This window comes from Anabrus simplex, chromosome 5 (assembly GCF_040414725.1).
Source record: "Anabrus simplex isolate iqAnaSimp1 chromosome 5, ASM4041472v1, whole genome shotgun sequence".
Classification (NCBI taxonomy): domain Eukaryota; kingdom Metazoa; phylum Arthropoda; class Insecta; order Orthoptera; family Tettigoniidae; genus Anabrus; species Anabrus simplex.
Genome location: NC_090269.1, coordinates 13,011,327 through 13,038,766, shown reverse-complemented (window position 1 = coordinate 13,038,766; position 27,440 = coordinate 13,011,327). Strand labels below are relative to the sequence as shown.

At 40.5% G+C, this 27,440-nt stretch overlaps 1 protein-coding gene across 1 annotated transcript; it reads left to right on the top strand.

Moving 5' to 3' along the window:
- The first annotated feature begins 335 nt into the window (after nucleotides 1–335).
- Nucleotides 336–26,939, top strand: LOC136873674 (uncharacterized). The gene is made up of 3 exons (XM_067146777.2): nucleotides 336–512; nucleotides 11,146–11,335; nucleotides 26,558–26,939. The coding sequence occupies exons 1-3, from the start codon at nucleotides 372–374 to the stop codon at nucleotides 26,794–26,796; spliced, it is 570 nt and encodes a 189-aa protein (XP_067002878.1). The 5' UTR covers nucleotides 336–371; the 3' UTR covers nucleotides 26,797–26,939.
- The last annotated feature ends 501 nt before the right edge of the window (nucleotides 26,940–27,440 follow it).

Here is a 27,440-nt window from a genome sequence, read left to right as displayed (position 1 = left end):
GGACGGTGGTTACCTAAAAGATGTTATATTCAAATAATGAAAATAAAACATGACCTGTGTTATTGTGTCATAAAATGGCATTATGTTACCTATCAATTACCACCCCAGTCGTTTACATTCCGGATCCCTTAGTTGCTAAATTCGAATTATATTGATATTCACAGATTAAAACGTATTTACTCCACATGTGGACATCAAATCTGAAAAGAATATTGTGGTTTATTTACGAGCTCCTGGAAACTTATCATCAACTTTGAACTCTGTAATCTGAACCGACTGATGTTTTCTTCTTCGGCCAAAGTGATTAATTCTGATAAACTTTACGACGTCAAGAAAGTGTTCTACAGTTGCCAACAGCACATTCAGTCGCCATGTCTCCAAGAAGCTTGCTGCTAGTCCTGCTTCACTGCTTCCTAGTGGTTAGTGTCCTAGACGCCGCAGCAACAAAGAAGAAGAAACTCGATGGATCGTGTAGAAATATTACTCCGCCACAAGGCTTCACTCTAACCTCGGTATGTACCTCTCTTTCATTTGCCTGTTTTTTATATCGGTGAAATAATAGTACTTCCACCGCTTTTCTCACATCTGTGGGGGCGCTCGCACATGTGTATTTAGCGCTGTTTTACGGCCGGATGCACTTCCTGACGCCAAGCCTATATGGAAGGATGTAATTACTATTGCGTGTTTCTGTGGTGGTTGGTAGTGTGTTGTCTGAATATGAAGAGAAAAGTGTTGTGACAAACACAAACACCCAGTCCCCGGGCCAGAAGAATTAATCACACGCGATTAAAATCCCTGACCCGGCCAGGAATCGAAGCCGGGACTCCCTGAACCGAAGGCCTCAACGCTGACCATTCAGCCAATGAGTCGGACAATAATAATAATAATAATAATAATAATAATAATAATAATAATAATAATAATAATAATATGCTAATAATAATACTAATGTCTGCCTCTGTGGTGTATTGGTTAGTGTGATTACCTGGTACCCCTGAAGTCCCGGGTTCGATTGCCGGCTCTGCCACGAAATTTGGAAAATGGTACGTGGGCTGGAAAGGGGTCCTCTCAGCCTCGGGAAGTCACCTCAGTAGAGGTAGGTTCGATTCCCTCCTCAACAATCCTTCAAATGGTTTTGCGTTGTTTCCCACTTCTCCCCCAGGCAAATGCCGGAATGGTACCTCTTAAGGCCACGGCCACTTCCTTCCTTCCTTCCTTCCTTCTTCCTTGTCTCTCTTTTACAATCCCCCCCCCCCCTACAAGTCCCCTATTCAGCATAGCAGGTGAGGCCACCTGGACGAGGTACTGGTTCACGTCCCCAGTTGTATCTCCCGACCCAAAAACTCACGCCCAGGACACTGCCCTTGAGGTGGTAGAAGTGGGATCCCCAACCCTGGACGGTAAACGAATTAAAAAAGGAAGAAAAGAAAGATCTTCATTATAGATTGTCATGCCTTTCAGCGTTCTGTCAGCAAACCTCGGTGAATGTAGTAAACGCCGCCACAATCCTCTGTTTGTAACTAGCTCTTTGGCCTCGTTTAGTTATATACCTCTTATCTTTAAATCATTGGAAACTGAGTCTAACGATCATCGTCTTGGTCCCCCTTTACTTCTCTTACCCTCCATGACCGACTCCATTATTCTCCTGGGTAACCTATCCTCCTCCGTTCGATTCAAATCACTCCACCACCGAAGCCGGTGTATACGTATCGCTTCATGCATCAAGTTCATTCCTAACTTAGCCTTTATCTCCTCACTCCGACTAACCTCCCGCAATTGTTCCCACCGGTGTACACCAGCGATCATTCTCTCAACTTTCATGTCTGAGCCCATCTCTCTTTCACTCCCGTAAACAGACCGGTGGTCCGTGGTGTGAGTTACTGTAGTCACGTCCTAGTTTGTGAAATACGGGCAGCGGCTGGAAAGGAAGTGAGTATCTCGGACACATTCTGAGTCATGGTGGTGGTGGTGTTTATTGTTTCAAGAGGAAGTACAACTAGGCAGACTTCCTCTATGTGGTGGTGTTTATTGTTTCAAGAGGAAGTACAACTAGGCAGACTTCCTCTATTAACACTAATCAGCGGGAAAAGTGGAAGGCGAGAAATGAAGGTATCAGCCAAAGAAAGACAAGGAGCATGAAAGACACGAAAATGAAAGCCTCCGTCGGCGTCGAATGTTCTAATACAATCTGGGTCGAAACAGAACAAGAGTAGACCAAGGGAGGTCGGATAGAATAGATTAAATTGAGGAGCCTGGCACAAATAAGTGGAAGCAATGCCTTGTGGTCACCAACCAGCACTCCCAAGTTAGGAGCCTCTGAGGCCCCTTTTAGTCCCATCTTATGACAGGCAGGGATGCCGCCCACACCCACAGAGGGTTGGCACGTTATCGCTCAAGCATCTGGGAGGTAGCCAGCCGAAACTCCTCACCACAGACCTATGTTCGTAATACTTGTATTTGTACGGATAGGGGCGCGCATCTGTGAGCTTGCATCCGGGAGATAGTGGGTTCGAACCACACTGCCGGCAGCCCTGAAGATGGCTTTCCGTGGTTTCCCATTTTCACACCAGCTGGGGCTGTACCTTACTTAAAGGCACGGCCGCTTCCTTCCCCTTTCCTAGGCCTCTCCTGTCCCGTCGTCGCCATAAGACCTATCTGTGTCGCTGCGACATAAAACAAATAGCAAAAAAAAAGAACACTCTAACACTGCTTTAATTTACGAAACAAAGTTTTTCTGCATTTTGTATAGTAATTTACAAGAAAAAACTCGTGGTGCAACAGCCTATTGAGTCCCTGTCTACCAAGACTACTGCAGTCCAGTCAGAGCAGGGCCGGGGATATGGCACGCTTTTACTGCCGGATGCCCTTCCTCACGCCAACCTTATTTGAGGAGCTAATGAAGATGAAATGAATAATAAGTTAGTGAATGAAAGTAGGCAACGAGGTAGAAGGAATCGGCTGTGGCCTATGAATAGGAACTGCCCCAGCATTTTCCTGCAAGTGAAGATGGGAAACTACAGCAAACCATTCCCAGGACAGTTGCAGGTCTTGGTTCAGTACCCGTAGCGCGTTAATACGAGCGGTCACATTGCTCGGTGCAGTCCAGTCAGAGTGTTCTTAATAAACTGAGTCATCAAAATTTATTGGTATTGAGTTACAAACGTTACTTCTTCTTTTCTTTCCAAACACTTGGGATCGGCACTGCGTGTGAATTTGACCCTGTTTTACAGTGGAATGCCCTTCCCAACGCCAACAATACGTGGGGGAATGAATTCTCTACTGCGTGTTTATGTAATGATTGCCTTCCGAAACTCACATTTCATGAGTTCTTTCTCCCATTATTCCATAACATTGTCTAGGACGACGTTGAACAGAAAAGAATTACTATTATCATTATTATTATTATTATTATTATTATTATTATTATTATTATTATTATTATTATTATTATTGTTATTGTTACTGATGTTGTTCCTGGGATTCCGTGGTGGACAGAGGTGAAAGAATGTGCGGGTCTGAATGGGTCAAGATCGGACAATCAGAAGATTGATTTAAAACTTTAAAAATATGGTTATATTTCTTTCCCAACTCCCTTTTTTTTCTTTTTTCGGAAATAAGACTTTACAAAATTCAGCTACAAAAGATCATAAGATAGAGTAACTATTTTATAATATCAAATAACAACAACCCTGTGCTTGAGGTTCACTAATTATACATTCTCCAATGAGCGCTGCGGCTCCTTTCAAAAAACAGTCAAGGAGACGACCCTCCCAATTTCGTTTAGAGAGTATTCAAAATATACAATATTTCAAGAGCCCCTTCGCTCCACAGAATTATCTAGGAGTCTACGAGACTATTCTCCAACATTACACCATTACAGACTTCCAAAGGCATCCTTCGACACCCAGAGCATCTTCGCACTATAAAATTTACATTTTCAACAAAATGCCCAGGCCTATCAAAGTCACAACCTACATTTTACAATTCCAACAGTATTTACTGCCTTAGATGCTCAACAGTCTAACATATTTACACAGAATGAAATAGAATTTCACAGGGGTATCGAATACCCAATCTATCGCGCCTTTGTGGAAAAACCAACAGGTTCAGTTACTGGCCCAAAAATCAAAATGATGTGGAGGCGGACACTTGCACTCCTTGAAATTCGCAATTAAAAGATTAAAACCCTATTTGGGCTTCTGGTCCGAAGTTACAGAGGCTAAGCCTATACTACTGAAGTGACTGGATGGAGACAATGTTACAGACAAAAAACGGTTACAAAGTTACAGTCACCTAAAAGTCAAGTTGATAGGGAACTCGAGAGGGTATCACAATCTCTATTCCCGAATCTCGGCTAAGTTCTTTTGACTAGTTTGAAAGTTACATTTTAGTAAATTACAGTTACATTAGTAATGTGTGTAAACTTTCCCTTCGAGCTAGTTCCAAAGACTATCATTTCTATAGGACCGCCATTACCTTGAGCTGCTGGACTGCTCGATGATGGACGAGGCCCCCGCCTCCTTAATAACCACACACACTAAACTGGAGCGATGAATAAGACAGCCAGGTCGAAAATGTGCCAGCTTTTATACCCGAGAGGAAGGTTCTAGAGAGCTCTGGGCTAAGGCCTGACACACCCCCAATTTCCATTGGATAATTAAATAGTTACAAGATAAACGTAATTCGCTGAAAAATAAATACACAAATTTTCTATTAGCCAAGGTATGAAGTTGGCGGGAAGAGATAGAAGTATTGACAACTTTAACATATCAAAAACAAAGAATAATCAACTCAGTGTAGTAAACCTTAGCATAAAAAATTACTTTAGGTTTTTAATAGCTCCTCTTCACACTCGAGGGGATAACATAAGTTTTTTTTTTTTTTTTTTTTTTGTTGGTAGAGACATCTGTAGAGAAAATTCCAAACTCCTTGCGCTAGTTATTGCGAGTTTTAGATTTGAGACGGCATTTTCCATGGCGCTTCATTTAAATGAACGGGGTGGGTGTACCTCCCGGTACAATTATTATTATTATTATTATTATTATTATTATTATTATTATTATTATTATTATTATTATTATTATTATTATTATTATTGTTACGGAGATATCCGTGGTAGTTAGAGGTGAAAGAAGGTGCGGGCTGGAATAGGTCTCAAGTACAAAATTAAAGTTAATTTAAAACTTTAATAAAGGTTATATTTTCTTTTCAAAATCAACAAATAACAGAGCATTAACAGGTACCAAGTAGCAGATCAACAAATAAAGCAATTACAAATTACAGTTCGTTATAAGATTTGGGATTCGAGCCCGGTTTTACATTCCTCGAGCTGCAAGCTCAAATTTGCCAGGTTACAGAACAGATCCCAGGGGCAGAAAATCCCTTCATACAAGGAGCAGTTGCTCCCAACTATTAACCTCAAGCCTCTCTAAGGCACCTTTACAACAACACCATAAAGAGCTGACCCGCTCACGATCTCTCAAGATAATAAAGGCAATAACAGACTCTTATCCAAACTGCCATCAAGGCATACAAAGAAACAGGGGTATTTAATACCCAACCTACAGGGCCTTCGCATGAAGAAAACAAAACATCAGGTTAAGTTAATGGCCCAAATTACAGAAAGGACTGGAGGCGTGAACTTGCACTCCTAAATATACAATATTAAAACCTAAGTGGCTCGAGACCGATATAAAGGGGCTAATCCCAAGCTAGGGAGGTGACTCGTATGAAAACACTTTAATACATTAAGGAAGAGACGAAACGGTTATGAAAACGTAGTCACCTCGATTTCGAAATGAAAGGGAGCTCGAGAGGGTGAAGCACTCTCTATCCCTGCTTTATGGAAAAGGGATTTGAAGTTTTTACATATACTGAAAAGTAATTTACATTTTAAAGGAATTGGTTACATATTAAAGGTTTCGAATCCTCTCCGAGAACTAAACTGCTGAGCTAGCAAGAAAAACAGATGTTAAAAGGCCATTACCTTGTTGGAGATCTGTTGCCCGAAGAAAGAGGCGCTTCCCACCCCCTGCTACATATCTACACACTAAGAAAGATGTTACTGAAGTGGCCAGGAGACAATAAAATCAGCATTTTTATACCCTCGAGGAAAGTTCGAGACCTTTCATGAATGATAACAACCCGCCCACAAACTTTTATTGGATAACAGCAACAACTAATACACAAGACGAGGAAGAAACACCTTATTGATGGAAAATTAATTACAGAAATTCCTGATTGGCTACATTCAAAACAGGCGGAAGGAAAGGATTTATATTGCCAACTCACAAATGACAGAACAAAATTTAGTAAAGACAAAACTTATGAATAAAAAATTTCTTCAAGAAAGTTCATTCCATTGCACCAGAGTGTTTTAGCATAGTTTCTGTAGAGACATCTGGTAGAGAACATCCACACTTCTTGATCAATGATCAACAAAAACACATCAAAATTTACACAGAGCCATCTTCGGAGAAACACTGAGTTGATACAGTTTTTTAAAGTTCAGACTTTCTCCTGTAGAGGAGTTTCAATTGGCGCAATATTTGAACTAGCGGCGTGGAGGTGTACCACCCGGTACAATTATTATTATTATTATTATTATTATTATTATTATTATTATTATTATTATTATTATTATTATTATTATTATTATTATTATTATTATTATTATTATTATTATTATTATTATTTTATTATTATTTTATTATTATTATTATTATTCCAGGTATTTTGTGGAACGCAGAGGTGTAAGAAGAAGCCGGGATGAAAGGGTGGACGCGAAATGACCAGAACATAAGTTAATGTTCAAAATGTATTTATTTATTTATTTATTTATTTATTTATTTATTTATTTAATTCTTTTTGCAAGTTGCTTTACGTCGCACCGACACAGATATGGCGACGATGGGAGAGGAAAGTGCTAGAGTGCTAGGAGTGGGAAGGAAGCGTCCTTGGCCTTAATTACGGTACATCCCCAGCATTTGCTTGGTGTGAAAATGGGGGAAACCACGGAAAACCATCTTCCGGGCTGCCAACAGTGGGATTCGAACCCACTATCTCCCGAGTACTGGATACTGGCCGCACTTAAGCGACTGCAGCTATCGAGTTCGGCTTTTCTGTTTTTTATTCTAACATTCGGTAGGTAGAAAATCTGAACAAGCAACAACAAATAACAGTTAAATGGAATAACAATTATCTCGTCAGCTCTGATAACAACAGTGGACTATAAGTCTAAAAATCAGGTACACGTACTGGATAGAATTATCGACATGATCATATATAAGGGATGAACGTTGTAACTCTGTAGGTACACTGTTCTGTAAGAGCATATTTGCTCCACCCACCTGCATTTTAGGAATCTTAGCTCCGTAAGGTTACTGTAGTCCAGCCTATAAGAGGCACAAGCTTCTTACAAAATTAAGTTTTACAACTTTCAAAAATAGTGTTTGCAGTCTCTTCTGCTCAACAGTCAGTTACCCACTCGTTTATCAATAATTACACTTCAAACCTGGGCAACGAGTGCCCTAGTTAAATGGCCTTAATCTAAAAAAAAAAAGTTTTAAGATGATCGGCCATTAACAAAATGTTAGGAGGCGAAACACTTGCACTCCTTTTAGAAAAACACTTAGAATTTTAAATATTACGGCACAAAGTTGCAAAGGCTAAGCCTATACCACAGAGGGGTGACAAACCGAAAATTATTAAATGCCGAAGGCGAGTGAAGAATTTAGAAGTTAAGAAAATATTCGGCACCCCATACCAAGTTGAATGGGAATTATCAGAGGGCGAACACTCTTTGTTCCCTTAATTAACATATTTCCCAGTAGGGATTTGGACAAGAGTTCTCAGACTTGCCTAAATTTTACATTTAACCAATTACTTTAGAACTTTATATTCAGAAAAGTAGTTTGAAACCTTGCCCTCAAGTTATCTGCCTGGAGCCATCACATGTTAAGGAATTTCTGCCATTAACTTGAGTAGATGGGCCTTCCGAACGACGGCAGGCATCCTCTGCCTCCTTATTACGCCGTACACACACTAGACCAGAGTGATGAAGATGACAATACGGCCCTAAAGCGCCCAGCCCTTAAATCATCTCAGAGGGGAAGATTCCAGAACTCTTTGCAGATAGGTTGGGTGCCTGTACGCACCCCCAACTTTAATTGGCTAGAGAAATATACACAAAATTCCTGACTGGTTAATAACTAAGGAAGAAGGAAGCCATAGGAGTGTTGACAACTTTAACACATAAAAAGCAATCTACAAAACTGAAAGATTGCCACTTTCAAAGAATTGAAATTCCGTTAAGAATTAATTGACCTTAATCCCTACATAGGCCGATAGTAGAGACACCTATTGGCTGAAGTTCCAAGTATCTTGAGTTATATTCGTTCGAGATTCCAAGCAGAGATGGCCTTCTAGAAGGCGCGCAGTTCAACGGGGCGGAGAATTTGTACCACCGGTACAATTATTTTTATTATTATCATCATTATCATTAATATTGTACCGGGCGGTACACCTCTACATCGCACATTTAAATTTTGCGCCAATTAGAACTCCTCTACTGGAGAAACACAGAACGTGGAACTAGATCTACTTAAAATTCTACTCAGAAGATGTCACTACCTTAATTTTGTGATGCTGAAGTTTCCAGTACTGTGTGTATTTCAACTTGTTTTGGTTTTCCGTTCATCGACAAATTTCGACATTCTCTCATAGAGGTCACTACAAAAACTATGATCATGCACCCTGGTGCGAAGTGAAGGAACTTTATTTGAAGAAATTTTGTATTCATAAGTTTTTCTTAACCAAATTTTGTTCATTCATCCTTGGGTTGGCAATATTTATATTTTCTTTCCGCCAGTTTTGAATTTAGCCAATCAGAAATTTCTGTAATTTATTTTCTGCCAAACCCGTATTTCTTCTTCGAGTTTGAGTGTAAATTTTGTATGGACCAATAAAATTGCGAGGGTGTGGCTTAATTATTCACGAAAGGTCTCGAACTTTCCCCGAGGGTTTATAAACTGCGGATTTTCACGTCTCGTGGCCACTTGATCAACATCTAACTAGTGTGTGTATGTGAAGCAGGAGGCGGGAGGTGCCTCTTTCATCAGGCAGCGGGTCTTCAGAAAGGTAATGGCCGTTTAACGTCTTTATTTCTTGCTAGCTCCGCAGTTTAACCTGAGGGATAGGTCCGAAATTTTAACGATGTAACCTACTTTTCTGTAATGTAATCTACTGCCGGCTTATGTAAATATCTTTAACTGTAAATCGGGGATAGCCAGTGATGCACCCTCTCGAGCTCCCCTTCATATTGGTTTGAGGTGACTACGTTTAGTAACCGGTTTTCTTCCTTTCTGTAATGTCTTAAATTATTCTTATACGAGTCACCTCCATAGTTTGGAAATAGCCCCTGTTTCATCGGCCTAGTGCCTTTTAGGTTTTAGAATGAGTATTTAGGAGTGCAAGTACTCTCCTCCATTCATTTTGGTATTTCGGACCATTTACTTAACCTGTTCTTTTTCTCCTAAGGCCCAGTAGGTTGGGTAAGTTGTGCCTTGATGGCAATTTATTGTAAAGTCTGGTATTGCCGTTAAGAGGCTTGAGAAACTGAGAGCGTGTCAGCTCTTTTCAAGTGTTGTAAAGGTGCCTCTGGGAGGCTTGACATTGACATTTTGGGAGCATGTGCTCCAGGCATTAGGGGATTTCTGCCCTTAAGTAAGGATAATATGTTGAGCGTGTGGCTCAGGAAGTATAAAGTGAGGGCTTGAAGTCCATATTCTGTTTATACCACCAATCTTGTCTTTCCTAGACTTGTTTTGCTACTGTTACCTTGTTACTTGTCGTTTTAAAAAAAGTGTGAAAAAATATAACCTTGTTACAGTTTTAAATTAACTTTGATTTGGTAGTTAGACCCATTCACCCCGGCACCTTCTTTCAACTCTGCTGATCCACCAACCACGGTAACAAATATTATTCGAATATTCTGAATTTGGTAATATTTTAGTACCCGCCAATCAAGCTCATACATTATAAGAAAGGTTAAATGATGCAAATCATACGTGGAATTGCTTTTAGAGAAAGGACCGGTCAGCCTGTCCCCAAAAGTACATTTAGCTTTACTATTACAGTCAATAACTTCTTGGACTGGCGCCTACAGCGTAAGCAACACAACGCACAACTGTGTGCGTACTACAGTCTGTATGTTCGTGGAGTGGCGCTAACAGCTCAGGGATAACATAGTCTTCTGTCCAGTCTTTTCGCGACTTTTTCCCGTGGTGGTCATCAGGGCGATTTCGACTTCATCGTTTCAAATTTTTGGCAGAACCTGACATATTCCCGTTGCTCAAACTACGATATGCTCTAATTCCGCTGCTGGCATTTAATTACCCATCAAAACACAGATCGTAGTTCTACTTATACTGTATGGAGGCAACTGCCTCTTGCTGGGACTAGCGACCTGTTTTGACGTTACTGGAGGGCAGAGTTTTGAAATTAATTTCGGTTTGCATAAAATTCTAACATTACTCTTTTTTAATATTGACGAATTATCGAAAAACGTATGTCTCAGTGCTTTGGAAGTGATATATAAAGCGTAATTATATCGGTAAACATTAAATTGAATGCTGGGGTCGAAACCAACCCATGCTGTAAATACTATACTTCCTCAATTATTTTCAAAATTCCTTTCTATTAGCTATAAATTACCCCTAAATAAATGGACAGTAACAAAAAAACATGTATTTTGTAATTATTTCCAACTTTGACCGGCGCATTGTAAAACTTTTCTCACCGAGCTCGATAACTGCAGTCGCTTAAGTGCGGCCAGTATCCAGTATTCGGGAGATAGTGGGTTCGAACCCACTGTCCGCAGCCCTGAAGATGGTTTTCCGTTGTTTCTCATTTTCACACCAAGCAAATGCTGGGGCTGTACCTTAATTAAGGCCACGGACGCTTCCTTCCCACTCCTAGCTCTTTCCTGTCCCATCGTCGTCATAAGACCTATCTGTGTTAATGGGACGTAAAGCAACTTGCAAAAAAAAACTTTTCTCAGAATTTGTCAATCACGAGGCTGAGGATCTTAAATTCCATCATCAGTTAACAACTCAACTCAACTGTTTTACGTTTTGAATGTTACAGATGGTGGGTGACTGGTACGTGTCCAGAACAGTTGGGCGTGACGTGAACGAGGACAGTACTACGGAATGTCTTCAACTGCGGTACAGTAAAGTCAACGGAACCACAATCCTTGCTGAGAATACTAAAAAGAACCAGCAAGGTTATTTCATAGTCCTCGATGTTAACAAACCATGGATATTGTCTACTGTTGGTAAGAACAATCACGTAAAACCTATAATTTACAGTAATTTTAAAGGGAGGAGGGAGTAATGGCTGAGTGGAATCTCATAAAGGACTCCAAAATCCTTCGATGTGAGCTTTTGGAAATAAAATTTAAGGTCCGTTTGGATCGGATCCCATGTAAAACTAAAGATCTCGTGGTTAATATCTCAATATTAACAGCCCAGTAAAACATAACTCGCGACACCCAAGAAATTGCATGTCATCAAACTCTAGTTGGCCGCAAATGCTCGGTGACAAGGAGTACATAACAACTGCGACTAGGAGGTAGGGGCAAAAGTTACAACCGAAAGATGTTACATAAGATTAAATTTAGAAAAACTACCAGTGCAGTGGAAAAAGTGATAAAGGGAAAAGGGGATTTAAACTCGTGCTTCCTTTACAAACCTACAGTCATAATTCGGCACCTACATTTGTTTTGAAGAAAGAATTTAACTAGTGAAAATGCCTACGTGGTTGAATAAAAATAGCAAAAAGTAAAAGTTCCTACCCCAAACTTTACAATATATCGCTACTAGAAAGATCTCCTTCTGCTAACAGACTTTAAAGGTAACATTGTATGATGAGACCTAGTCTCCAAACGTCTAGCCACTCGACCTAGAGAGATTGAATTCCAGTAGTCGAGAACCAGTATTACTCTCTCCTACATGTCACTGCGGAATGCTTTTATTTGCGGTACGCTGACTGCTGATTGGGCGAAGGTAGGGACACCTTATGATAAAGAGAAGTTGTAGCAACTCTTGAAAACATTACTCGTCTAACAGTTCGAGCACTAGTTCCTAGGTGGCTCTAAAGTCAATGTGCGAAGGGGCAGCCTATAGAAGGCTGAATAACAGAATGGCATTACTAGGACGGAGTTCAAAGTTCCGCCGCGATATGACACTGAAGGAAAATATTTATAGTTTTGACTAACTCTAGAAGAAGCCTCTTCTACTATTACAATATCCGCAATTTATAAAGACTGCCTGTTTCCACCCCGCACCCCCACCATGCCAGTAGATAAATAACTTACTTGACTTATTTCCTGTTGCTCCCTCTGGAGCATAGGGCCTTGGCGAAATTTCTTCACACAGTACGGTTCCTGGCCATTCTCTTCACTTCGCTCCAGGTCTTGTCAACCTCCGCGATTTCCTTTTCGATCGTCCTCTTCCAGGTCTTCTTGGGCCGACCTCGCTTTCTGGAGCTTGAGGGTTCCAGTCCAGCGCCGCCCTCTCAACAGTTCCATCCGACTTCCTTAATGTGTGTCCAATCCAGCGCCATTTCCTCTCCTTGATCTGGATGTCAATCGGCTGCTGATTCATCATGGTCCAAAGATCTTCATTCGAGATTATGTCCGGCCACCCCACATTTCTTATGCGACGCAGACATATATTAATGAACACCTGTAGCTGGTTATTGATCTGTTTTGTAACTTTCTATGTTTCACAGCCGTATAGAAGAATTGACTTTGCATTGCTGTTGAAGAGGCGAAGCTGAGTCTTCCTGGAGATGTTTCTATTCTTCCACACGGGGTAAAGCTGGACAAACGCACCATTTGCCTTCCGGATACGGCTTCGAACACCTTCCTCTGCTCCCCCATCCGTTGTAAGTATACTTCCAAGGTAGAGGAAGGACTCAACTCGCTCAATTTCCTTTCCATTTACGTCAAGCTGGTCATGACATCCGAATTAATCCTCATCTCTTCAGCCTTGCTTGTGTTGATCATGAGACCTGCACGTTCCGCTTCCTTCTGCAATCTACTCAGTTTATCTTCCATGTCCCGGTACCGCTGTGCCTGTCTCTCATCCCGCATTGAACACCCCTCTTCCGTCCTCCTATTACCCTCTCAATCACACTGTCTAGGACCAGCAGGAACAGAGTGGGAGAAAGAGCACACCCCTCTCTCACTCCAGACTTAACATTTATATTTTCTGTTAGTTTCCCTTCATGAAGAACCTGACACTCATACCCCTCGTACATCTCTTTCATGATCTTTATATCTTTGATAGAATTCTGTATTCCTTGAGGGTCTTCCACACGATTCTTTGGTTTACAGAATCGAAGGCTTTCTCGAAGTCCACGAATGCGAGGTATAGGATATTCCGCCATTCCACACACTGTTCTATGATGATTCGGAGTGTATTGATGAGATCCACACAGCTGCGATGTTGCAAAATCCTGCCTGTTCCTTTCGAAGCCTTCTTTCTACTGAATCCTTTATGCGATTCAGGATGACTCGCGACAGCACTTTGCTTGGAATGGAGAGCAAGCTGATACCCCTCCAGTTGTTGCAGTTTGTTGTATCCTCCTTTTTTCGGTAACTTGACTATCAGCCCCTTCTTCCAGTCGGTCCAGCAGGGGATGCAGCAATGTGATTGTAGTGTCAAGGTCTGCTTTCAGTATTTCCGCTGGAATGTTGTCCAGACCTGGTGCCTTCCCATTTTTCATTTGTTTCAACGCTGTCCGTATCTCACCCTGGGTTGGAGGGCCAAGGCCGATGCCTGGATACCCTTCTGCTTCTTATTCATATTCTCCTTGCTGCTCATTTTCCAGTCCAACATCTGTATTTAAAACCTCCGCAAAGTGTTCTCTACATCTACTCAGCTGTTGTTCGCACGTAGTGAGGATCACGCCTGTCTTCATCTTCACAGGCCTAGTTTTATTAAAACCTTTCTTCGATAGCATCTTTGTGATGCCATAAAGCTCCTTTATATCCCCGCTTTTTCCCACCTGTTTTACTTTCTCTGCCTGCTCATCAATCCACTTCCTGTGATCCTTTCGCACACTCCTCTTTACTTCCCTATCTGCTATTGAATACTCAGCTTGTGTTTGAGCTTTCTGCTGTCTGGTTTTGCATATATTTAGCTTGGCCTTTATCTCCTTCCTATAGTTTATCTTGTCCCATGTCTGATCAGATATCCATTCCTTCCGCAGGTAGTTTTTGTACCCGAGCTGCTTCTCACTTGTTTCCACATAGATGTTCTTTACCTCGTTCCATACAGTCTCCACATCCTTCTCTATCTCAGAATCCAACACCTCGAATCTGTAGCTAAGTTCCAGTTGAAATTGTTCCAATATCTGCTGATTCTTTAGCTTACCAATGTCAAACTTTTTGTGCAGAGTGATGAACATTTGGTGGACAGCCACGATCTTTATACGGAAGTTGGCGACAACAAGATGATGGTCACTGCCAATGTCCGCTCCTCTCTTGTTCCTAACATCTTCCAAACGCTTTCTGAACCTCCTGCTCACCGCAATGTGATCAATTTGGTTTTCCGTGACTTGATCAGAAGACACCCACGTGACCTTATGACACCGCCTATGCGGGAACACAGTGCCACCTGTCACCAAGTCTTGCAGGCACAATATTCCGTAAACTTCTCCCCATTTTCATTCATCTCGCCAAGACCATGTATACCCATGATGTGTTCCAATCCTTCGTCTTTTGAGCCAACCTTCGCGTTGAAGTCTCCCATAACTATGAGAATATCCTTCTTACTGTTTTTCATTTTGGCATCTCGCAACATTTGGTAGAATTCGTCCTTTTTTTCCAACTCCGATTGTTCTGTAGGTGCATAGCATTGGATAATAGTCACATTCCTGATCTTGGTCTTGAACCTAGCAGTCAGAAGCCTACTGGAAATCGGTTTCCACTCCATAAGACTTCTCATTGCATTTCTACTGAGCAGCAACCCCACTCCATCCCTATGCTCTTCGTCCTCACCACCAGAATATAGAAATGTAATTCCATCTGTTGTCTGTATCTCGCCAAATCCTGACCACCTCACCTCACTCAATCCCAGAATATCCAGCCCGTAGTTCTTCATTTGCCGTGTCACTTGTTTCAGTCTGCCTTTCTCCCTCAAGGTCCTCACATTCCAGGAACCAATTTTCGTTATCCTCTTCATGCCAAAGGTCGTCATCAGGTTATCCGTCCGGTTTTGTAATTTCGCTTCGGTTTCTATAATCAGATTATTTAAGAAGAGCGAGTGATTAACCCACTGCTTCCGAGTGCCTTGACGGGGCTGCCATCTTAAGCCTGAGGCACCAGGCTGATTCTCTGTCGGGGTTTCTTCCCCTAGCCTTTGAAGCTCCCACTTCTACTGCAAGGCAGCAGTTCCTATTCTATTTCTCCAGAATAGGAGGGTTGTCCCTTCCGCCAGTTCCACCGTTCCGAAGTCCCTCTTCTCCTCCTTCACTACCGTTGAGGTCTTCACCGTAACCCTGGCAAGGGACCCTTACATGGGACTACCAGCCGGGTTAGCTGGACCAAGGTTTTTTAAAGAGGTATTACTCGCTCTTTGTCCTGGCTTGTGACAGGCAGAGCCTGGCTTCCCAAACATTGGGCCCAGGTTGGTGGGAGTAGATAAATAAAGAGAAACAATATTCATAATCAATCATTATTCTATAATATAGCCCTAATCAAGATCAATAACAAATTGCCCTTTCACTCTACATGGCCGTAACTTTCACCCTATATGACCATACCAACAAGGGCTTTCATAGAAAATATCAAGAGATACTTCAGTCGAAATGAGAAATCCTTATTCTGTCTTCTGTTTCCCTTCACACGTGATATTAGAATAGAATTTAAAGCTCGTATTTCTTCCATGAATTTCGCTGTATTTTCACACTTACAAAATAAGTAAATTTTACTTTAAACTGGCCTTGTCGCTTTAATTCGCTTTAATTCGCGAAAACAAAATCACTAACGTCTTAACCAGAATCATATGATTCTTTACGATCTCTTAATCGCTTCAAAATGTTTTTGTCACTTTTGTTGTTAATGCGAAAAAATCATGCCTCCATGTTAACTGAAGGTACCAACTATAAGCTCCCTAAATTTGAGCTCAATCACTCAAGTAGTTCTACATTGAAAACCTCAGACCGCCAAACAAACTGTACATTGTTATCTTTCCTTTATGGACCTGGTTACTTTAGATTCCTGCATTTAATGGTGTTTCATTTAAATGGAACTATTAACCTTGTATCTAAATTCATAAAGACTGAATTTATTGTCATTTCAAACGTGGGTACATTTTTGTGACACTCTGTATATAAACGTCCACGCTATAATAGAATATGTGTATCATTTTCTTAAGTAGATAAACATTATTTTACAGCAGAACGTCTATTTCCGTCAAGTTTATGATGAAAAGTTACTTTGAAATCTATCAGGTTGAACCTTTGTTAGAGTTAAGTAGAATCACTGTCCAACAAACATTAGTATATACTGGTAATTGCTCCTTCTAATATACGCCGGGAAGTAGCCCCAAATGCGGAAAGGAAAAAAAGGTTGAAGAAAAGGAGCTACATCCATTACACAGACACACTCCACAAAAGCCTAGATTGAAATGTAGGAGGAGCTTCTTACAGTCAATATCTCCTCGAAATACATCTCCGAAGTAAGCCAGAGAAAAATTGTGGGTAGCGAGAACAAGTCATCTTCAAACATGGACAAAACCAGTTGAATGTTTACCAACCGGACACAACTGGGACTGGAGCACATGGAGATCACTTAACAGGTTGAGAGCGGGTGTTGGAAAGTCTAAGAACAACCCAGTGAAACGGAGATATCTGGATGCATCACCACTATGTGAATGCGGAAAGGTGCAGACTGTGTCAGTGCTCGTGTTGCCCTGATTCTTTCAGTGAGGAGGATTTTCTCAAGGCACAAAGAAATGCAATCGTAGTTGCTCGTTTCTGGGTAAAGACTATTTAATAACATTTTGGCATATATGTGTATAAATTCCTTCTGTTACATTGTTACTAAATTTTTATGTAAAAAAACAAAAAAGGTATATCGTATGCTTTTGACTCGAGTAAATAAATGTCTGAGCACATCCTACACCTCTTCTGAAGGTGATATGAGGGTAGTGCTAAAGTAGTACAGACACTCGCGGTCAGGTGGCGTCGTTGTCTATGTGTAAAGTTTATTTCACGGGCATCCTGTTGGGAGTGTTTTAGCTGTGTGGCGTTGAAGTGAAGAGTGTCGATTTCACCGCTGTAAATCACATATTCAGACAGGTAATCAGCGTTACTCGATTAAAATAGAGGTTCCCGTGGAAAAAAAATGCATCAAAATGTTATCGAAGATTACGTGAAGCCTGTGGCGAGAATGCATTACCGTACAGGACGGTATCACGAAGGGACAAGGTGTTTCATGCGGGTCGGACTGAGACTGCGGCCGTCCATACCCTGAGATAAGACTGACATCGTGAGTGGACTCGTTTCCGTAGAGCATCGATGAACTGTCCGGGAATTATCCGTAGAGTTTGATCTCAGTCATCTAACGGTGTGGTTCATACTGACGAAATGTCTTAATGACTATGAGGATGTTATTCTTATGCATGCTGTGCATGAGGGACAAGCCGTCAACAGTGGCTACCTATGCCGCTACATCTGAGTGCAAACGTCCACATTTATTGCGAGACGTGTTGCACGACAATGCACGTTGTCATGTCGTAAACAATGTCAAGTTCTGATTGCAGCGGTGGCATTGGGAAGCCTTGGAATACCCTCCGTACTTACCAGGCATGAATCCTTGTGATTTAGACCTGTTTCCTAAGTTTAAGGGCGCCGATTTCCTGGCGCGGCATCTGTACTCAGCGCAGTAGGGCGCTCTGTCTCTTTTGTCAACAGACAGCGCCTTGTCAAAGGTCTCCGGCGGCTTCCTAACAGTTGGCAAAAGTTAACAGGCTTTGCGGGTGACTACACTGAAGGAATGTAATGCATTTTTACTTGTTAGTTCATTAAATATTGTCACAGCCTTATTTACAGCCCCGTAGTATATATATACAGTCCTAAAGTCAACATCTCCACTAAACACATCTCCGAAGCAAGCCAGAGAAAAATTGTGGTCAGCCAGAACAAGTCATCTTCAAACATGGTCTAAACCAGTTGAATGCTAACCAACTGGACACAACTTGGACTAGATCACATGGAGATCACTGAACAGTTTTGTCTGAAATTTAAATATTTGTACTACAGGTAGTAAACCTTACATGTCCTTTTAGGCAGAATTTATTGTGAAATACTTGCTTACCAGTCCCAAACTTTCATCACTGAAAACCCTCTGCAGGTTAGTGCGACGTTAAAACTAGTATAAAAAATTCAAATTTGTAAACACCTCATTTATGACATTCCAAAACCGGTGTATCTCAGCACATCTAATGGCTCTTCTGAATGTGGTATAAGCAAGCCTGTAGTTTTATCCGACAGTTGATAGTAACGGGACCACCACTTTTGTGTGTAATCCGAATCACAGAGACGTGAAATTCCATTCATAAATCCTACAGGTATTGATCGAAATTAGAATTGCGATCCCATCGGTGAGCATCCCCCTGTAAAAGTCACGCAGCTATCAGCACCCCCACCCCTATGATGGCGTGTTCATTACACTAATTATGTAAACTGATATTGTATATCTGTAAATATAATTAATACAAGAACATAGAAAAGCCCTAATATTCTAAAATTTTCATAAAACTTTAACATTCAAGCACAGAGGTCGAAATAATATGTTTCAAATATAAACAGTTAATTAAAAATAACGTGTCTGTTATATTTCCAATTTTAACTCAGTAGAATGCATATGGTTTTGTTTTCAGTATTATCCACTTGTTGGGAAAGAGGATATAAATACTGTGGGATTAATTGGTACTAAGAGTTACCGTATTTTGGTGGTTTACAGAGTTGTAAGAAGGTGCCGGGGTGAATGGGTGGACAGAGGAAATATCGAAGCATAATGTAAAACACTTAATTCTGAAATTTTATTTCTTTCCCTTCTTTCTTTGAGTTGAAAATTTGATGGGTAACCTAAATGAACAACAACAAATAACAGTTAAATGGAATAACGATGAGCTCGTCAGGTATCATAACAAGAATTACTTAAAGTGGAAAATCAGGTACAATGCAGAAAATTTTCGATAGAATAGTTTACAAATGAATGAGCATGGTAGCTCTAAAGGTAGATTCTTTCAAAGAGCATATTTTTTCCACTCACATACATCGTACAGTACTTCGAGCTTCAAACATTAATACAATCCAGCCTCTTCCTTGTTTTTTTGTTGTTTTTTTGTTTGTTTGTTTTTGTTTTTTGCAATTTGCTTTACGTCGCACTGACACAGATAGGTCTTATGGCGACCATGGGACAGGAACGGCCTAGGAATGGGAAGGAAGCGGCCGTGGCCTTAATTAAGGTACAGCCCCAGCATTTCCCTGGTGTTAAAATGGGAAACCACGGAAAACCCTCTTTAGGGCTGCCGACAGTGGGGTTCGAACCCACTATCTCCCGGATGCGAGCTCACAGCTGCGCGCCCCTAACCGCACGGCCAACTCGCGCGGTCCCAGCCTGTTCGAGGCACCCATTTTCATATCCAAATTTACACTACGTAAACTTCAAAAACTGTGTTTACTGTCATTCCAGCTCAACAGTTCGTTACACATTGGTCTATAAATAATTACAATTTAACACGGGCAATAAGTGCCAATTCTAAATGGCCTACAAGTACAAAAGAGGTTTAAGCGGATCGGTCATGAACAAAATGCTAGGAGGCGAAACACTTGCACTCCTTTTGTAATACACTTAAAATCCTACATGGACTTATGGCCCCAAGTTACAGAGGCTACTCCTATACTACAGAGAGGTGACTAGATGCGAAATATGAAGTTCCAAAATAGTTTGAAGAATTTAGAGTCTTAGAAAATCACAGTCACCCCCATACAAAGTTGAATGGGAATTAAAAGAGAGTGAACACTTTTTATTCCCTAAGTTTCATATTTCCCAGCAGGGATTTGAACAAAGTCTTCAAATTTACCTGAAAATTTACATACGAAAGGTGATATTAAACTTTAGAATTTTACATTACGAAGGAAGTTTGAAACCTTCCCCTCAAGTTATCTGTATGGAGCTATCACATATTAAAAGATGTCCGCCATTACCATGAGTTGTTGGGCCTACTGACGAAAGCAAGGCTGCCTCTGCCCCTTACTATTCTGTACACACACTGACAATACGGCCCAAAAGCCCCCACCTTTTATAGTAACTCAGACGGGAAAGTTCCAGAACTCTCTTGAGCTAGGCAGAATGCGTGTACACACCCACAATCTTAATCGGATACTAAAGTATATACCGAATTTTTTTTATTTGTTCGTAACTTAAGGAAGAAGGAAGCCGTAGTAGTGTACATAAAAAAAAATTACAAATACTTCAGGTTTACCAAATTTGACAATAGCAAAATCCCTTAAAAAATGAATTGTCCGTCCTCCCGCCAGAGGACGGACATCTAAAGGTTAAAGGTCCAAATATCTTCAGATACATAATTTATGATTCACACCACACACGGCCTTCTAGAAAGCGCGCATTTCAATTGGACGGTGAAGGTGTACCTGCATTACACTAAGAAAATGCCTTTTGGGAAACAAAGTGGTAGAGAATAGTGCAACCTGCGGCAACAGTGTTTTTCCCTTCACTTTGCCCCATGTATGGGCAACAAATTTAATGCAACCTATTGGTGGCCTCGTAGTCCTAATTCTTACCAAGGTCCAGGTTGGACTGATAAAAATATAGGTATCACCATCGCGCTGTACTTCCTCATACTTCACCTCAAGTTGTAGTACTAATTTAATATGATGTTGCCCGTGCAATATTTCCACTTACATGTTGCTAATTAACTATGCGAAATCGGGGATGGATATACCAATCAAACGCGGTGGTTGCATGTCCATATTAAGTCAATATCTCAGGGTAAAAACATCTATATATATTCAACAATACTATTTACCTTCGCAAGTTCCGTTGAAGAGGGTGTATAGTTCAATGTGTTACTCATTTACTCCGAAATCCTACCGTAGAATTAATATAAGCCTTTAAATATCATGACTCCGAAATATCAGCCTAAATGTATCCTTACAACTAATCTTCCTATCTCTACCTTTGAAAATAAACGCTAGAATAAACTTAAAACTAATTTATTAGCATGCCAATATTATAATTAACAAAATAATGATCATCTTTGGTAATAGAGGAAAGTAAACTCAAAAAAATCACATATTATTTTTCTTGACAACTAAAATTGACGAATTGACATAATTAAAATTGGGCAGGTATCTTTAATTCATCTGGGCAATTATTATTTTGTTGCGTGACCACCCTTCATCATTTTATTTCAATATGGGGACAACTAGGATTTACTCTTTATTAAAGGAGGGAGTGGTCTTTCTTTCCTTTAGGTCTATTTGCACTACTCTTTGGAATTGGTTTGGGAATTTGCGTATTGACTTGTTTATGGCATGAGATAAGTAACTCTTTCCAATGATGGCTTTAAAATGCCATTTTAAGTATCTAAAAGAAATTAATCCTAACCATAAATATAAATTCCAACATCCTTATATATATTAAAAATGTGTGCCAAAAATAAAATTAAATATCTTCATTTACGCATGCCATCGCCATGTTCTTCAACCGTCATGACCTGTCAGAATCGTACCGACCGATTAATTATTATGTGTATTTTCAATTAAAATTACTCCTTCTACTGCCTACTAATTTTACCATTTTCAGGTTAACGCGTGCTCCACTGCTATATATTCATTATGTGAGACGAATATATTACTAGGCGACTATATCTCTTTTCTATATGCACTTCAAATACATGTAAATTACGATCCATCTATCTCCATATTCCATATAAGTTCGACCAATAGACCATTTAATCTCACTGCTACACTTAATATATTCACGTATCTAGGCCTTAATTTCACTGCTTGCCTCATTTTCAATCGCAACATAACTGTAGCTAAGCATAAATTCGCACCTATTTCCTTCAATCATTTACTTACACAATACCTATTCAACATCTCAAATCTCCAACAACATATTATCATTTATGCTTTTAATTACTGCGATTCCTCCGCATACAACAATATCTCTACTCAGATTCCACGTAATGTCTACCACGTCGCATTAAAACATTCCTTTTACCTAAATATCTACTCAAAACACCGCAAGCTGCTACTGTTTATTTCAACTCATCGTAAATATGGACGATATTGGCCTAGTTATTCAATCTGGTCATTGGATAGCCTAGGTTTATTATTATTATACTACACTTCACTATCTTAGCCTTGCCTAGTTTAATATATGACGTTCTCGTAAGCATATAGGTTCAAAAACATCAATTCTCTTCCCGATACTGCTCACATTAACCTCATATCAAACTTATGAGCACGGCAGTATATTACTACACATAAATAATACGTATCTGTGGTTATTTTCTCCGGCATATGCCTTAGAATTCACACAATGGCACAAACAGGTCATATCTTTGGCATTTCAGCATTCCTACAATTATACTACACCAAATGAAATACTTTATAGTTAAATTTCTTAGAACGTTACTTATCTCTGGCCATGTTATGTCCGACTCTGCTTTCTTCTTCCTCGTCACGGCATCTCGGAACGCCTAGCCTTGCACTGGATCACGTCATGCTGGATCTCTAGGTCTTCAGGCTTGAGCTTACGATGATCTGGTCAGCCTCCCTCCATCGCTTTAGGCTAGCTCCATTTCGTGTCCAATTTCCATGCAACGAAAAGACAATATTAAATTGATAGAATACATCTTAATTTTCAGTATATAAAGCTTTTCCAAGTACTTTCTCTAACTGTATATATATTTCTTTTCCTCTAAAGATACTGCTCAGATTCAATTTTATTTCCATAAACTGGCTCTTCCTTGGTTTTTTTTATGTTGTCTGAATAATGTTCTTTAAATCTTATCAATGGGCAATACGTATAATTTGATGAAAATTTGGCCGTTTATTAAGTCAGTGTAGGCCTTATTTACGAATGCCGTATCCCAACACCTCTTCTTCCGTACAGTATTTGAAATCTATTATGCGTGTTTCCCGGCCGTTTTTATGTATTTTCCAGTAGTTTGTTTCTGGATTCCTCCTTCGTATGGCTCCTATTATGGTTATATTGATTATGTCAGCTAATCTTCTGGTCAAGTAATCGCAATTCACAGTCCGTTTACGACGAAAACTCTTCTTGCCAAAGTAAATAATAATAGACCGTTTTTCAATTTTTTTTTTTTTTTTTTTTTTTTTTTACGTATAATGGTTCATTTCTCATAGAGTTTCCTTTCCATCTCGCCAGGCACTGCCTCCTAATTGCGGTCAACTTGTCACAAAAAGTTATTCCGTGCATTCTTAACGCTTGAAACTGATCCGCGCCATTTTTCTTCCGATGTATATTCATGTAAACTGACGTCAATCGTAACATAATGGTACAATAGGTAATTAAGAAAATTTGCCATTGGGGGAAGAAATATAATGGAAAAATTGGTTTTGAGGCAAAGGATTGAGAAAAATGCCTAGGAAGGTGTTTTCGTAACGTCAACTTTCCATGTATGCAGACCTGAGGAAGGAGATGTTATGACGTCAGAGCAAAATAAATAATGCAATTTGCTTTACGTCGCACCGGCACAGATAGGTCTTATCGCGACGATGGGGTGTGAGTGGGGAGGAAACAGCCGTGGCCTTAATTAAGGTACAGACCCAGCATTTTCCAGGAATTGAAATCGGAAACCACGGAAAACCATCATCAGTCTGCCGAAGGTGGGGTTCGAACTCACTATCTCCCGAATGTAAACTCACAAATGCGCGACCCTAACCGCACGGCCATTTGCTCGGTAAAATAAGTAATGAAGCCTCTTTCTGGAGGACAGGTCTAAATATTGTGTTACTGTATAGAGGCATTACAGTAATGCAGGGTTTCCGTATTTAAGCTGACCTAGCACGCGGCCGAGCCGGACAGCTGGCTAGATTCCCCCGCACCCGCGACCAACCTGTCCAAGGCTAGACTGTACTCAAAGAACATTCTGGAAATGTCGTCCTTCCGCAGCTGAACTGCCATTGTACCGAACAAACACGATGACGCAAGCTCGTTTTAAACTATGTACACGTGTACATTTGTAAGGTTTGAGTTTTAGTAATGTTGTTGCAGAAGTCACTGAAACCCCAGCTAGCTGTGCTTATTTCAGTAGTGACTTTCGTGGTGAACGTTCTGCACCAAACTCGTTTAATTTATCTTCTGACGACACTGTACGTCTTCGCGCGTGTTTCTGGGTTAGCGCTGACCAGTAGTTTCAAGCGAATTCACAAAATCGTGAACTGAATTTCTGGAAGCGTGAAAAGTAATGGAGAGGTATCAAGCCCGACGGTCAGGTGAGCCGCGGGTGTAGGGGAAGCCAGCCAGCCAGCCTTGGTTCATTCCCACGCGAGCGGTCAGGTTTTATACGGAACATTCTATATTTGATACGATGGCCATGATCGTTAAGGCGTTGAAGTCTAAACGGTCTGACACCGTGGTTAGCTGGTTCGAGTCCCGTTGGTCGAAAATATTTTCACCATGACGTTGTTGATGGTGATTCGTCCGTCGGATGGAGACGTTAAAACGTAAACAAACCCCTTGGTGATATTCGACAGAAGTAGGCTATGTGCCGGCACTGGGTTTCACCCTCTCCCTTCCTACTATCATATATCACGTCATCCATTTCATCTCATTAACTCCTCTAATGAAGATGACATCAGGAAGGGATCCGGTCATAAAAACCCACCACGACAGATTCATCTCACCTCATAACCGACCCCGTAGAGAAACGGGACAAGAGTTGGACAAACAAACAACAAACATTCTCTATTTTGACATAAATATGTCTTGTGACTGGGGGTCTTCCGAAAATGTGTGTAACGTGATGCGACAAAATGTGTGACGGATGTGTAACCATAGCAACCGTGCAGGTAGTGATGTAAGGTATGGATGGATGGTGAGACAATGTTACCTAGCAACCGTGCTGGCTGGCTGCCATCTGAAATTAGCAGCCGTTGATGGATGGCCATGACCGGCAGACGTATTTATGACCATTTGATTTCCGCAAAGGAAAAAGTGGTTCCTTTTTAATGTATAAATCATTAAGTAATTTTCTCAATTCTGCCGAAAGTTGAAGGGCTAAAGGTCCCGGAAAGGTTCAAAAATTGTGAGTCTTGCATAACTCTATCAAACTGAAAAAATAAATTTCGAAAATCCCTTCCGGCCTAAATGTAGTTCTGGAAAAATTGCTTGTTTCTTTACTCGTTTTCTATTTTATTAAAAACCTAACCAAATTACATATATAATTATTTCTGTAATTTGTTCCTTAGTTCAATAGCCTCAGGCTTTGTTTTGTTTTCTGAAAAATGTTTACACCGATTGTAGTTATAAGGGCTTAAGTGAAACTCTTCATTGACTCACATCAGCACTCTTAAGCCGCGTATACACTTGAGCATTCGCCCCGAATGAGCATGCGTTTGCCCTGTTTTGCTCAGATGAGTACAGGGCGAACCGAACGGATCCGCATGCCTCAGCCCGATCCGAATGTTGTCGGTACATGCTCTGTTCGTGCTCAGGGTGGACGGTTGATGAGTGGGGTAGCCCGAACAGTATGAGCCGACTGCTTCCGCCTGTGCATATGCGACCTCGCTCGTGCAAGTGAAGTGAAGGAAAAGTGTGAAAGATAATTTCAAGTTGAAATGGGATTGTCCCAGGATAATTATCTTATCCTCCTGTGGTACTACCACAAGTATCCCGTTCTGTAGAACCCCAAGAACGAGTTCTATTACAATACCTTAAAAACATCTCTTTTCATACAGTTTACTTTCCCATCATCGCTTTCTCCTTTTTTATTTTCAAGGAATGCAATAAATACGTATAACAATAACTGGCGACGATCAATTGTCGATTCACCATTGTAGCCTCAGGTCAGGCAAAACACTACATTACACCTGAACACAGACGGTGTTCTCGGTCCGCACGAGGTCCGAACACAGTGGAAACTTGCTCAACAGATTGGCATGCGGGTCGTGCTTGTGCGCTCCCGCATCGGCAACGCATGCTCTGCTCAAGTGTATACGCGGCTTCTGTGGCATAAAAAAGCAAAATGCTGTTCTTAGCGACCGGATTGTCCACAATGAAGAAAAGGATTGTAATTTTTATGAATAAAGAAATAATTTCTCCTCACAATGTACTGTAGTTTATTTACCTAAAATTCGTAGCTTATATTCTTAGGATGTTTTCAATCTTGAGTTGCTTGTTTCGTGAGGTCTCGACGGTTAAATATGTCAATGCCGCCTTACTGAACAGTCTAACATTTCGTACTTGTCACTTTCATTTCAGATCGAGATTCCACTATGATGATAATCTACGTTTCCCCTGATAAAAGCAAGATGGTGACAACGTTCTGTCTCCCAAACAGTATCGGTAAAGGATATTTTCTGTTCACCAAACAAACACCAGTTAGCAATGATGATGTGACAGCTGTGGAAAATATTGTGGATGGAGCTGGAGGCATCAGGAACAGTACTTCAGAGCAATACCACACTTGGCAAAGTGCTGCAACTTGCAGTAAAAAATAGGATGTAGCAGGACAGAAGATGAACAATAATAAAAACTCTGGAAGGATCATTTCTTCCGTAAAAGTATCTAGATAATGTTATACTTCCCTTTGAAACAAAATTGTACTTTTACTGCTATTAAACAGAACTTAAATCTCCAAATACAGGAGTGTTTCTTTATTGAATGATACACAAGCAATTTAAAATCTAACAGAAAATATATTCTGCTAGTTAAAAGAAGTGTGATTGTAAGGAAATAGTAATTTTAGAACTAACTTCAATTTTAGGAAATACTGTAGGATAGTAAACTGTAGTACTACCGCGTTAATTTTGATTAAAAATATTTTTAAATTACTATTTTGAAGTACGACGATTCATAATATTTCTCAACTCTAATCTGAAGGGTGCACATTTGTATTCTTCCTTATTGTTGCATTTTTGACTGGAATTGAACCAGGTGTTCCTTCAGTCCCGTACTTCCCACGTATAAGTGTCCCACGTGCACTAATGAAGAATGGGTTGCCTACTCGCTGGTATAAAAAGGAGCGCAACAACATGCTATATTTCGGATGTGAAACTAATAGGAGACATTTTACTACACACATTCAGCAACAGCATGTACTTGTAAACACGCCAAAGATGTAGAAAATAAAGTTTAATAACTC

Coding starts and splice junctions, on each gene's coding strand:
- LOC136873674 (XM_067146777.2), top strand. CDS start 372: ATGTCTCCAAGAAGCTTGCTGCTAGTCCTGCTTCACTGCTTCCTAGTG. Junction 513..11,145: donor AAGGCTTCACTCTAACCTCG/GTATGTACCTCT, acceptor TGAATGTTACAG/ATGGTGGGTGACTGGTACGT. Junction 11,336..26,557: donor ATGGATATTGTCTACTGTTG/GTAAGAACAATC, acceptor CTTTCATTTCAG/ATCGAGATTCCACTATGATG.